At 40.0% G+C, this 13,167-nt stretch overlaps 1 protein-coding gene across 1 annotated transcript; it reads right to left on the bottom strand.

The window, feature by feature from the left end:
• Positions 1–6,277: 6,277 nt before the first annotated feature.
• On the bottom strand, positions 6,278–13,143 carry ISCA1 (iron-sulfur cluster assembly 1). The gene is made up of 4 exons (XM_059491716.1): positions 12,961–13,143; positions 11,001–11,054; positions 9,198–9,303; positions 6,278–8,734 (listed from the first exon to the last, which is right to left on the bottom strand). Exons 1-4 carry the CDS (start codon positions 13,039–13,041, stop codon positions 8,586–8,588), a joined length of 390 nt encoding a protein of 129 aa, XP_059347699.1. The 5' UTR covers positions 13,042–13,143; the 3' UTR covers positions 6,278–8,585.
• Positions 13,144–13,167: the final 24 nt, after the last annotated feature.

Raw genomic sequence — 13,167 nt, 5'->3', positions numbered from 1 at the left:
TTATCAGAAAATAGCCAGAATACTCACTGAATAGTTATCTTTCCTAGGTCAGAAGGAATCCATTCCACACTTCATGGTTGTAATCCAAAAGTTCACTGAAGCCTGGGGGCTTTCATTAACTTTGAATGAAAGGTCTGATCATTAAAAAGAAAAAAACCTAAACTAAAAAAAATCACGAAGCAACACTTCACCACCTAGCTGCCAGCCTCTGTGTGGGGACAGTATTAAAGTTGAGCAAAGTAGAACCAGCTGAGGTTTTCACTCTGCTTTGTACCACACCACTTATGGATCTGAGGAGAATGCTTTATAGTTTTATAGTAATGCTCTGGAGAAGTTCCTACACAGCTCTACCCAGTGGGATTTCTGAGAGAACAGCTAGTGACGGCAGCTAAGGCAGCTCAGCATTTTTTTCTCAGGTATCTCCATAAACACCAGCCAGGACCATGCTTGCTGAAATAACTGTTTTCATCACTGTGCTGAACAGTCTCCATGTGTGTCTCCAGGGAATAATTTGAATGGTGTAGAGAAATAAAGAGCACAGGAAGCTCTTTACCAGGAAGCTCCCAGCAATGGATCAACTTCCCAGTAGCCTGAAGCTGTTTCTGGGTCCCTAGCAAGAAGAGAGGCTCTGCTGAGGCAACACTTCTGTACAAATTGGTTAGCCGTGGCAACCAGGAAATCCAAAGATGTTGCTAACACTTGGAGATATATTGTGGATCAGGCAGAGAAACCTCCTTTGTAATCAGAACTGAGAGAATTATGTCATAAAACAGGAGAGTCTGATGAGTTAAAGGAGAATTGAAGAGAAGGAGGAATACAACTGGGATATGTATTCCTGAAAAAAAAGAAAAGGACTGTTCCCTGGGCATTGAATGCTAGGACTTCTTCTTCATGACCAGTAAGAGCAGATTGAGAGGAAAAAATACTAAGGTATTGTCTGCAAAGAGGGTAGAAGACAATAAATATGTGGAGAGAGCTGAATAGAAAAAAAGTAAGAAGAGAGAAATGAAAGGATGAGAGAAGAGGAAGGGCAGACTTGAGTTCCTTAGTCTGGGCAGGGCACAACCTGTTAAGTGGGATGTTTACTGTAGAACACGCCTACTCTCAGGACCACATCTGACCCAGGGATGTCTCAGACAGCAGTGAACTGAGCTAGTCTCTCTAGACTAGGAATTACATTGAACAGAAAAATGCGTACAACATTTTATTTATACTATGTTCCAGCAGAGACAAAGAAATATAAGCATATTGTTTTTCTGAAGGCTTATGTTTCCCTCCAGCTGCTCTGCATTGAGGAACACTAAAACACTTGGGAGAGTCATATTATTCTGCTGTGTTTGTACAGCATGAGAAGGTCATGCTTCCCACTCAATTTCCAGCTACTACTACAGTCTGACACATAATTTAAAATAATGGTAACTTTATAAATTGCCTATGGCACTTCAGCTTTATTTGCTTTCTCTGCTGAAGTGCAGTATTTTCCATTTAAATTCATGATGCAGAAAAGGATATAAAGGATAAACAGAAAAAATTATTGAATCTTCTCAGACTCTGGAAAATCACATAGGTATTTGTGACATGGGCAAAAAAAGTATTATTTTAACACATACATATAATACAACATTTTCCCAATAATAAGTGGGAGTACATTGTAAGAAGGCAGAACATTGACCTCTGTATGTGAAATTCAAACCAGTCCTCAGGACCCAACACTTTCAGTGAGATACCTACACTTGATAAGTACCTACCTTGTTTGCTATTGTTATTTCTTAGAAGGAAAAAAACAAAGAAAAAAAACAAAGCAGAAAAAAAAGAAAAAGCAATCCTACTTCTGCTTTCACTGGGGTGAATGGAGTGATTTTTACTGATTATAAAGTCATGATGTAAAATAATTAATACATGATCACTGCTTGGCACTCATCTTTCCAGTCTCAGTCACAAAGCCAATGGCTAGATGTCAGCACTTGACAGCTGCACGCTTTTACAAGAGTGTGCTCAAGCTATAAGAGTGTGTTGCTAGCAGGTCCAAGACAGATTTGAAGTCATGCTGCCTATGTTGCATCTGTTATTTGAAGCAAAAACCAGATCTTATTTCAACTTTTTTCAGTCTGTCCCCATATTAAAGCCTACTTTTTCATCTAGGTACTGATTTTGTTGCTGTTGGCTTTTAAGTTACATCTAGGCCGAGACAGTGTGAGAACCAACCAAAACCAGCTGCATGAACACTTGTCAGCTCCCTGAGAGATGTAAGGAAGTGGATGCTATGGCACTCTTCAAGTGATGGCTCTCCTACCCAAATGTATTGCAACAGCCTCCATCAAATCATTCCTTGAGGATTTGATGCTTTCTCTGAGAAGCCAAGAGCTAAAACAATTAGTTAGTTTTTCCCAAGCTATGCAGGAAGGCCAGTCAGAGCTATGGTGTTTTGCTTAGACATGCATACACACAGGCATACACACACAGAGAGAGGGTAATAGATGAAAAATTCATATGCAACCCTGAAGTACTTTGTAGTAATGAAGGTGGAGAGGAGGGAAGATATATGGAAAGTATTGCTTTGGCTCCCTTTGTTGTTCAAGTAGAACTGAAGATGCACTGGTATGGTAACCTCTTTGCACAAAATGGTCACAGTATATGCAAGCCATTAGCTATAGCAGATTCATAAAAAACAGCCTGTTAATACATTTCACAATAGGTGTACTGTGTCATGATTTTAAGAGGAGAAAATTGTGTAGGTTAACCCAGATCCCACCAAAATCCACTACAAGTTTCCCACTGAATTCAACAATAGGAGCAACTCACAAGCTTTTTTTGTAGGAATCAATTACCTGTATGCACGTGTATCTGAAAGTGCTCCCAAACGCCTGTAGGGGTTGCATATGTTTTTAATATTTGTTTTTAATGATTTTGTAGAAAAAAAATCTTGTTTTGTGTAAAAAAATGTAGCAAATTGTTTGCCTACCTCTGCTTTGACAAATATCTTTTCATATCCCAGATATTCATGCTTCTATTACTGACAAATTGCTTCAGAGTCTAACGTCTGAATTCCTATATCCTAGCTGACTTTTCAAATTCAGACTTTTCCTTCTTTTCCGTCAGAATTTTCCTTCTGTGGTTCCTGAATAATTTGATTTGTAGTACTCTGAAACATCCATAAATAATTATCAGTACAGACTGCTCACCATCAGGATTGTGTAATGCAGACATGAATGAAATCTTGAATCTTGACTGGAGCCTTTTCTCTTTCCTAAAGTGTTTTATTTTGCACAACATTTCCTTCCCCTCTCTCGCCCTGAAATACTTGTCTTGGATCAAATAAACTGGCAGTAACATCTAAGGAAGTATAAGTTTTTTCAATGGCTCACAGACCAACCTCTCTGTGTCCTCCAGCAACAGGCACTTTTCACTTTAAGAGAACTGACTGACATCTTCAGATATGGAACTGTGTGGGATTCTTATTCCTGCTCATATTGATTCAGCATTTTGCTCTTCAGCATCTATTTGTGAGCGGTTGCTAATAAAAGGCTCATTAGAAAGCAAGCTGTGTTTGTTTCATGCTGTAGCACTGCAGTTGTTAGATCTTACTGCTAACAACGTAGCATAGAGAAAAGATGTGTGCTTGCTCCAGAAAACATGGGTACCTCGCTGCTGATTTTTAGTGTTTGTGAGGGATGAGGACAATTCTTGAAAAGCATATTGGAAAACCTTCACATTGATGGTGCAGGACTGTAAAAATATATAACTTGGATGACTCCAAATTTTTCTGTTGCTTAAATTTTTTGAAGACCAGCAGTTTTGATAAATTTGCAGTTCGGTAGCAATTGATCATCTTACAACACAAACAAATCATCTTTGCAAAAAAACCTGTAAAATCTAAACAAAAAATAATCACAGGCTAAGTATGAAAGTAAATCACAGAAGAGAGAGACAACCATGTTCCCAAACAGTCCACAATAATGATGAGTACATTTCCTTTGAACACATATGTAGTATGCATATCCTAAAATATTTGTAGTAGACTGCAGATGTCAACTTCTCTGTGAAAAAAAAAAATCTGCATTATGCCTTGGTTAATAAAATGGCCCAAAAGTAATTAAAAAATGTAGTTTGCCTGGAACACTGTGCACATGTATAAAACATATCACTAAGAAGAAGTGAGCTTTAGGAAGCTTTAACAGTGTGTATAGCTCTGCTGAGTTTATGTCCAGAACCCAAGTCAGCCAAATGCCAACCTATCTCTTAGTAGGAAGTTGTGAAAACGAGCATGAATGGTGAAAAAACCCAATGCTTCAAAAGCTTAAAGCTGGTCAGAAAGCTGCTCTGCTTTCTTTCCATCTTGGAAATGGTTTGACAATTTGGATTTCTGTGGTCATTTGCCAGGTTTCAGGAACAGACATAACGCACAGAACAAAATGCAAGAAAGACAAACAGCTGAGCTGAGCAATGCTTTCCACCTGTATAGGCAGAAGTACTCTGGTATTTGGGAAATCTAATAGGAAACTTGGAACACGGACATGAGGAAAGAGGCGATTTGCCTTTTGAAACGTGTGGACTGGAAACTTGCTGCCGCCCAGTGTCAGTAGGTATCTATTCCCATGGACTAGCCCTTGGAATTCCACCCTCTCCCTAAACAGATAGGGTCTGGTGCCCCTGGGTTCTCGTGTGAGAAGCTTGGGGTGCACAGCTGCTGGCTAAGGCACGGACAGGCTGAGGCACAGCCCACTGAAAGGGAGCATAAGAGGGGAGAATAAAGACCCTGGTAAAACTGAGTGGTTAACCTTCCCTTGCTGTACCTCTCTTTCAGAAAAACGCCAGACATTGCATACAAATTTTGCTATTCAAATGCTGTTCAAGCCCAAATGCATGCGGAATTGCACTAAGTATGTACATTTTCCTCACCATATTGAAGCAGGACATCTCTTAGGTGTTAAAAGTGGCAGTAACGTGCACAGCAGCCCAAACTGCTCAGTGGCTGGCAGATTACTTCACAGACAAAAAGTTGTATGGGTCATCAGAAAAAGTAATTTCAAAGTATGATTTTATTTTAAAATTTAAGCACTCTTTTGAGGGTTATTTTGGGTTGAAGACTGAGGTGCATATTCTGACATATCAGACAACTATGGAATTCTTCTGCAAGAAGAAACTGCAAAATTTTAGCATCATAAAAAAATTGTGTCATGAACAGCCAGGCAGCCAGTGTTAAGCATAAAGTGGTATAGGTGGAGATTTTTTCCACCAATGAAGGTGCTGATTTAAAGAAACAGGGCTAATAATAATTACAATTATTAAAAAAAATCAACAAAAACAATAGAAGCAACATAGAGCATATTAGAATTAAGTTAAAAAAAAAAAGTTTCTTTTGCATAAAAAAGTAAGTCCCTGAATCTTTATTTTGTAGCTCCTTTTAATTTTGTTCCATCACCTCATGTCCAGTTGACTTGCATATTGAGCTACTCATTTTTTTCCTAAACAAATTCTTCCTGAGCCTTTCAAAAAGAGCTATAAAACTTGGTTGAACAGGGATATCAATCTGGTTGAGCAAGCAAGTGGTTTTTCACAAGTTCTTAGAGAACTCCCAACAGAAAGGCTCCTGACTGTATGAAGGATTTCCTCTCTCTCTCTCTAGAATCATGAATATGCAATTGTATCAATGACCTCTGACATTTTTCCGGAATTCATTACTTCACCTTCTATTGTTCAGAATCTTCATCTAACAGCAAAAGGAACCTTTAGGGCTGCAAAGACTGTATCTAAGAGAAAGCCCCAAATGTGTCATGGACATAGCACACTATAGAATATGAGTGCCATGATACAGCACTGAAGTGCAACAGTGAAGAATACCCTTTGACTCTCATCCTGGAAACGCCTAGCCAGTTCCAAAAACCTTTTGTGTCAGCAGTTACTTCAATCAAAATCATTATCCTACATTGAATCATACCATAAACATTTTTGGTATGTGAAAGCCTTCAAGATATATTCATCTTGTCTGCTAGAATTTTTACCATGAGAATAGTGTGTAATGAATTTTAATAGAAGGCTGTGCATTAACAGTGCACTCTCCCAGATGCATAAATATCTTGTGTACACAGTTAACTAATTTTTTTGCCATATATTTCTATGCCATTTCAATGCTGTTAATATCTGGAAATGTTTAATATTTTGGGGAAATACTAAGTCAGGTAACAGTAGCATTGTGTCTACTTTGTAACCCCAGCATACAAGCATGTTCTCTCCCCCAGTGCTTTATTACTTTAAAAAATCATTCAAGATAGGAATATTTCATGGTTACCAACAGGCTATATTTATTGTAATTGAGGACTCTACATACATTGTTGCACAAAATTATAATGGACCAATCAACAAAAAAACCATACACTTTGAATGCAACTGTAAATAGCACTTTAGCAGTTTAACATATTGTGCATTAGTTGTCTTAGTGAGGTGACAACTTAAGATGATTGCTTCACGGGAGTACAAAAGTGCAAACTTTCATTCAAGGCATACACAAATACACAAAAAGGATTACTATACATGCCACAGGTCTAAAATAAACCTCAAACCAATGCTCTCCACCCCAAAACAAGTTAAATGAGTAAGTACCAGCACTCTTAGCAACCATCAGTGTTACCACATTCAAAGTCTTATCTCTAGCAAGAAGCAGAGAAATGCAATCTGAAGAAATGCCCTTAGCTTGGAGTTTTAGATGTAATGCAACTATGTCACATGAACTCCATGTTTTTGTTTGGCAAGAGTGAAAGAGTTACATCACTACAGAAGCACTTCACCAGTGTATTACCACTAATTCCTGAATCAGTATATGGAGTAACTGTGTGCAACAGTTGACTGTTGAAGGAAATAGTGTCTTTATATCAAAAGGTGATATTCAACGAAAACTCAAGTATTTATTATTAGACTGTAAGTAATTCTGATCTTCTGTTCCTGTGCACTACATAAAGCAGATGAAGCGTAATTTTTTATTTTTTCATTTTTATTCTTCCCTTTGCTCTGGGAAAAGGTGTAGAGGGAAGAACCAAAATGTAGGTGCAATACCACATCTACCACAGTTGGTGCAGATATGTGGCGTACAACTGTCCACATCAAGATGATCTCTGGATTTCCAACACGCACCCTTAATGCTCTCAGATCATTCCCATCTCAACACCTACAAGACTCCTGCTGTCCCCTCTTTTTTATTTTCACCTGTTCATCTCTGTTGCTCAAGCAGACATGTTACCTTCTATTCTGCACATGTGAGCACCTGAGCTGCACAATGTCATCTCTGGACAATGAGGAGATAAAAGGGTGGAACAGTTTCTCTCTCATACCAGGTTGGGAAGGTCTGGAGAGACTTATACACTTCTGTATCAGCACCAGTGAAGAACTGCTGCAGATTGTATAAGCTTGAAAGACACTTGTTTACAAAACCAAAATTATGATTAAGTAAATTCCAAAGAAAAAATGGCCTCTTACAGTATTTTAATTACTGCCTAGATTAATTTAAAAGTAATATGAAATACTAAGGGTTTTTCATCATTAAAAATTATTTTTCTCCTGTTACCAAGTTAAATTCAAGACAGGAGTTAAACACAGGGGACCACAAGCTTTGGTGAAAAAAATCTACTACTTAGAGTTATGAAAAAGAGTTCAAACTCTAACTCTAAATTAGTAGCATGCATGATTACAGAAAAAAAAAGTAATGAGAAATCTGAGATTTGTCTCTCAATAAGTTTTCACAGATTTTGGTGCAAACACCGCACATTCTGCGAACATGGGGAATAAGAATGTGGAAGCAGTTTTACCACCTTTGCAAATTAATTGAAGCAAGATAAAAAACTGAAATGTGAAAAACAAGGCCTGCGTATCACTTTTTAGCCCTCCAGTACGCAGATACTTCATGCTTTGAAAATGACCAAGTACAGCAGGGACTATGCCTTCAACAAAGAAAGGAAAATAATTAAAATTAGGCTAGCCCTCTTCCAAGCATTTCTACAACAGGCACTACCATAGCGTATTCACTATATTAATACATGAACAACATTTTTATTTCTCCAAATTTAAGGGAAAATAAACCACCAGAAAATGCACTTGTAAAAAGATGAAAGCAGTGGAAAAGTACAAGGTAAGCATGGACTGTGTGCTTGTATATATAAATCTTTATAAATACTCACACAGAAATGGTTACGATTTTTTGTCCATTGGTTTGTTTGTTTTCCCCAAATCAAAGCAGAACACAATGTATTCTTTCAAATGGGTTTTGAATGGGGAAGTACGAGTAGGATTGACAAAAAAAATGACAGAGGAAAAGAACAGTGAAATTTTATTTCCTTGGCAAGTGGAAGTACAGGGACGTTACTGCAGCACTCACTATTCTTACCTTTTAGATCCCAATTCATCAGAAATTACAGTGTAACTACATCAGGGTGGAATTTAACACACAGCTTATATTTTCGAATATGTAACTTTATTTTTCTTAATAGTATCCCCACTTTACGCAGCCTACAAACCTGAAGAAAATGCATTTGCATCTGAAAGTCATAATAGTAAGTGTTTTGGGCTGCTGAAAGTCAAAGAATAATCCTGAGATGTCAGATGTTAAAGCTTTCTCCACAGCCACATGTTCCTTTGATGTTTGGATTATTGAAGACAAATTCACTGGACAGTTTGTCTTCTACATAGTCCATTTCAGTTCCTAGAAGTGTCAGCTGTGCCTTCTTTTCAATAAACACTCTAACCCCTTGAAAAGAACAGAAAACCAGAAATTACATACAGCAAAACAATCATTCACTTTGAAATTCACTTTTGACCAGGAATAAAAAAAGAGGAAGCTAAGTATAAAGACTACTAGTACAACTTGGTTTCCCTGGCTTGATGTGGGGCACTTCAATCACTATTTTCTTTCTACCAATAGAAGTCTGGCAGAAGTCTGGAACTGTTACTTATGTGTGCACACGAATATCTGCTTTTTGACAGGGGATAAAAAATGATGCTGAGGGAAATAAGCTATAGAACACAGCAACAAATCTCAGCTTGAGTACACAATTCCCATGCATAGCAGACAGTAACCCATTCCATACCCTTCTTAAAGTCTGTAAATCCAGGAAGATACAAAACTTTGACAATATAGATTTCCTCTCTCAAAATCACCAGGTTTTATGCCCTCCCCAACAGAATCTTGTGCTGCTGCACCAGAAACTCACCATCTTGAACGACTTCTTCATCAGAGTCTCCTTTCGATTTTGTATATTCTAATGTGTAAGAAAGTCCATTGCATCCCCTTGTACGAACACCTACTTTCACACCTACCTAAATAAAAAGAAACAACAAAAAACACCACCACATACATGACTTCCTTTTTAAAACCTATTCAGAACATCAAGGTAAAAAGTATGCAGAACAATGAAGTGCTGACATTTATTTTTCTCTACTGCCTAAATGCAAAAGTGAATTACTGTGAACAGATAAGAGGTAACTTTTTCTTTTTTCTTTTATAAATTTGACTGCCAAGGTAAAAAACCCATCTGATCCTTGCTGGAGTGGATCATGCCCTCCAGTATGCTCAATTTTTGAAGTAATGAACCATAGGCAGTCATATACGAACCAAAAAGACAGTCCCAAATAGACAGTCAAATTTCAAAGACAGGTATTTTGTGACTTCAAATTACGGTTTACTCAGATGGTAATTCAGGTCATATGACAGTAACATAATTATGAAGCTGTGAGGCCAAAATAAGGGCAGTTACTAGATTATTACAGAACTCTTGCTCTGTGATAATCTAGTAACTGGCCTTATTTTGACACCGTCAGAAAACTTACTTTAAACCAAAGTTCTGAAAAACATGCATTGATTTTTCATTACCTCTACTGCCAAGAAGCAAACCCCTCCCTAAATCAACGTATGTATATGTGTATTGGTTTAACTGGCCTTAAAAGCCAACGTTTCTAACATTCACAGCATTCAACAAGTCGGACAAGAAGAGCATCCATGTAAAGAGAAAATCAAGAAGTTTTAACAAAGTAGAAAACTATTTGTGTGCAAGGATCTTTAAGAAGTATCCACATCACCTTCTACGCACCAGTGCCTCCTAACCGAAGAGCCAAACTTCACTCTCTATGTAATATGTTGTGATAAAAATGTATCAAAATGTAACACTTTTCATTAAATGGGCTCTCAAGACAAACTGCATCTGATCCTTTCAGAAGAAATACCTTCCTCTACAGGAACTGCTACAAATAACGGGTTGGAAAACACAGACACCATTTAAAGCCAGGAAACGAATGACCATATAAAGCGTAGGCCCAGGGCTTCCTTAGGATGGTTTAAAACATTAGAACAAATAAGTCTAGTTACAGACATGCAGGAAGCAAAACAAACAATGGCCTTGGTTAATAAAAGAAATATTCTTTTTGGAACAATACTTATTGTAAAAAAAACCTAATGCTTGTTTTTACAATGATTATAAAAGAAGCCTATATGTGTCTTCCCCTCAAGAAGAAAAGACAAACTCATAATTTGGTGAAACACTGGTTACCTAAAAAAACACACTGTCTGGCAAGTTTCCTAAGAATTAGATATTCTCCAATGCATATGAGTATTACTTTATTACTGCATATTTCACAATGAGAATTCCTACAAGAACTTAAATAATAGCAGAAGAGCTCTATCCCTATCAGAAATCATTACTATGTCATACTAAAGGGTTTCATTAAAATGTAGCTCAAAAATATCTGAAGCTTAAAGTTTTTCCAACTTCATTAATCTCAACAGTAACTGTACAGTGAACTGTCTTTACAGTCAGTTGTTTCCTGCATTTCATTTTATAACAAAACAAAGCTGGATATACAAATATGTTTATGCATTCCTCACAAAAAAAATACGTCAACATCTCTAACAAATACCTCAGTGTTCAGTTCAAACTTCTAAGTTAGCCAGAAATGCTTTGCAATCATGAGCTGTACTAATACCTTAGCATACCCTACAGACTGACTCTATCTACGCTTACATGGTCAGGTTTATCTTTCAGAAGCTCTTTTATCTTCTGGACAGCAGAAGGGGTCTGAAAGACAAAAGAATACATATAAATTTGATTTTTTTTGTTGCTTATTTGTATATTTGCAATGAGTGCTTGCATGTATTAAAGCTGATGCCTGTAAGACACACACTGCTGTAAAACAGATGTCTCCTCAACCTAATTGACACAGAGCACACAACCTCTTCTCACCCGCACTGCCAGCAAACAGATACCTCAAAAATTCAATCCTTAATCCTTAACAGTGGGGGTTTTGGCTGTTAGAATATCAGAGTGGCTTGGGCTTGAACACATCCAGAACTTCCCTGGGTAACCCATTCCAGTGTCACACCTCGCTCTTCCTAATACCTCATTTAAATCTCCCTCTTGTCCTATCACTGCAGTTCCTGATGAGAAGTCCCTCTCCAGCTTCCCTGTAGGCCTCCTGCAGATACTGGAAGGTTGCTGTGAGGTCTCCAGACAACCCTCTCTTCTTCAAGGAGAACAGCCCCAACCTTCTCAACCTGTCTTCATAAACGAGGTGGCTGCAGTCCTCTTACCACCTTTGTGGCCTCCTGTGGACTTGTTCCATGTCCTTCCTGTGCTGGGAGCCCAGAGCTGGATGCAGGTTCCAGGTGGGCTCTCCCCAGAGCAGAGCAGAGGGGCAGAATCCCCTCCCTCCCCTGCTGCCCACGCTGCTCTGGATGCAGCCCAGGACACATCTGGCTCTCTGGATTACAAGTGCTCATTGCTGGGTCATGTCCAGCCTCTTATCAACCATCACAGCCAGGTCCTTCTTGATATGGCTGCTCTCAATCCATTCTCCACCTAACCTGTTGGTGTGCCTGGGATTGCCTTGCATTTCACTTCACTGAACTTTATGAAGTTTCTCCACCTCTCAAGCCTGTCAATGTCCATGCTGTTTCTTTGCAACTTTTTCCTCCAAAATCACTATCATAATTCAATCAAGTAACTCTTTCTTGTAAAACTTTTGTCACATATCCATTACAGATAAAAATCAGTTAGATATAGAGGGCTTATAGCCTACATCTCTCTCCCCATCAACCTTAAGGGGACCTCTGACTTATCAGCAGCTAAAATTCACCATTCATGCAGATCTAGTTGATGCAGAAATGCAAGAACTAAATGCAAACGTCGAAATTTCCATTACATTCCCACAAGTTTCTAAGACACTAAGAAAAGCATTAGTAATGTGAAGTTCTTACCACGAGCCGAATTAAACACACAAAGCAAACTTCAAGTAGACTTGCAGCAGAAAATCCTTTCTAATTACCACTACCACTCTTGTTGTTAGAGACCCACTACTGAGCAGGAATTACGCGCTCTGACAAACGAATGAGCTCTGTGCACTCGATCTGCCCCCTGCTCCTGCGGAGACATGGCTGTACTTTCCTCTGCAGTGCTCTCAGAATCAGAGGTTGGAAAAGACCTCTGAGATCACCGAGTCCAACCTACGACCAAACACCATGTTTTCAAGTTTGGCCGCTCCAGCACGGCCGCTAGTACAGAATGCACGCACTTTACTATTAACAACAGGATGTAAAGCCTTCTTGGAAAGATCCTACGCGTCAGCCTCGTAAGTAACGCATTACCCTTTTCCAAAAAATTTCATCAAATACTTTTTTTGGAGTGTCTATGCGACCAGGCCCCGCGGCTCCGCAGACGGAGCGGCGGAGCGCGGGGCCTGCTCTCAGCGGGACCGCCGCGGAGCAGGAGCCACCGCCCGCCTCTCAGCTCTCGCCAGGGGGAAGAGGAGCCCGCTGCAGCCCGCCCGCCGCAGCCGCCCCGCTGGGACTACCGACGCCGACCCGTCCCCGTCCTTGCGCCCGCCCCGCTGTTGCCAGGGGCCGCTTCACTGCCCGTGGCGCAGCTCCCGCACCCGCGAGGTGCCGCGGTGCCCGCGTCCCGCCCGCTGCCCGACCGCGGCACTGACCAGCGTGAGGGCGGCGCGGGTCGCCTGGATCCTGCGCTTGCTGACGGCGCGCACCGTGGCGCGCACCACGGACGAGGCCATGGCCCGGCGCCCTCGGCCAGGGCAGCGCCGCCCGCACGCTGTGACGCCACCGCGCACGGGCCGCGGGCGGGGACGGGCGGCGACGGCTCCGCCCCCGGAGAGGCGCCCGGTCCCGCTGCGGCCACG

This window comes from Ammospiza nelsoni, chromosome Z (genome assembly GCF_027579445.1).
Source record: "Ammospiza nelsoni isolate bAmmNel1 chromosome Z, bAmmNel1.pri, whole genome shotgun sequence".
Classification (NCBI taxonomy): Eukaryota; Metazoa; Chordata; class Aves; order Passeriformes; family Passerellidae; genus Ammospiza; species Ammospiza nelsoni.
This window is presented reverse-complemented; position numbering and strand designations above follow the sequence as displayed.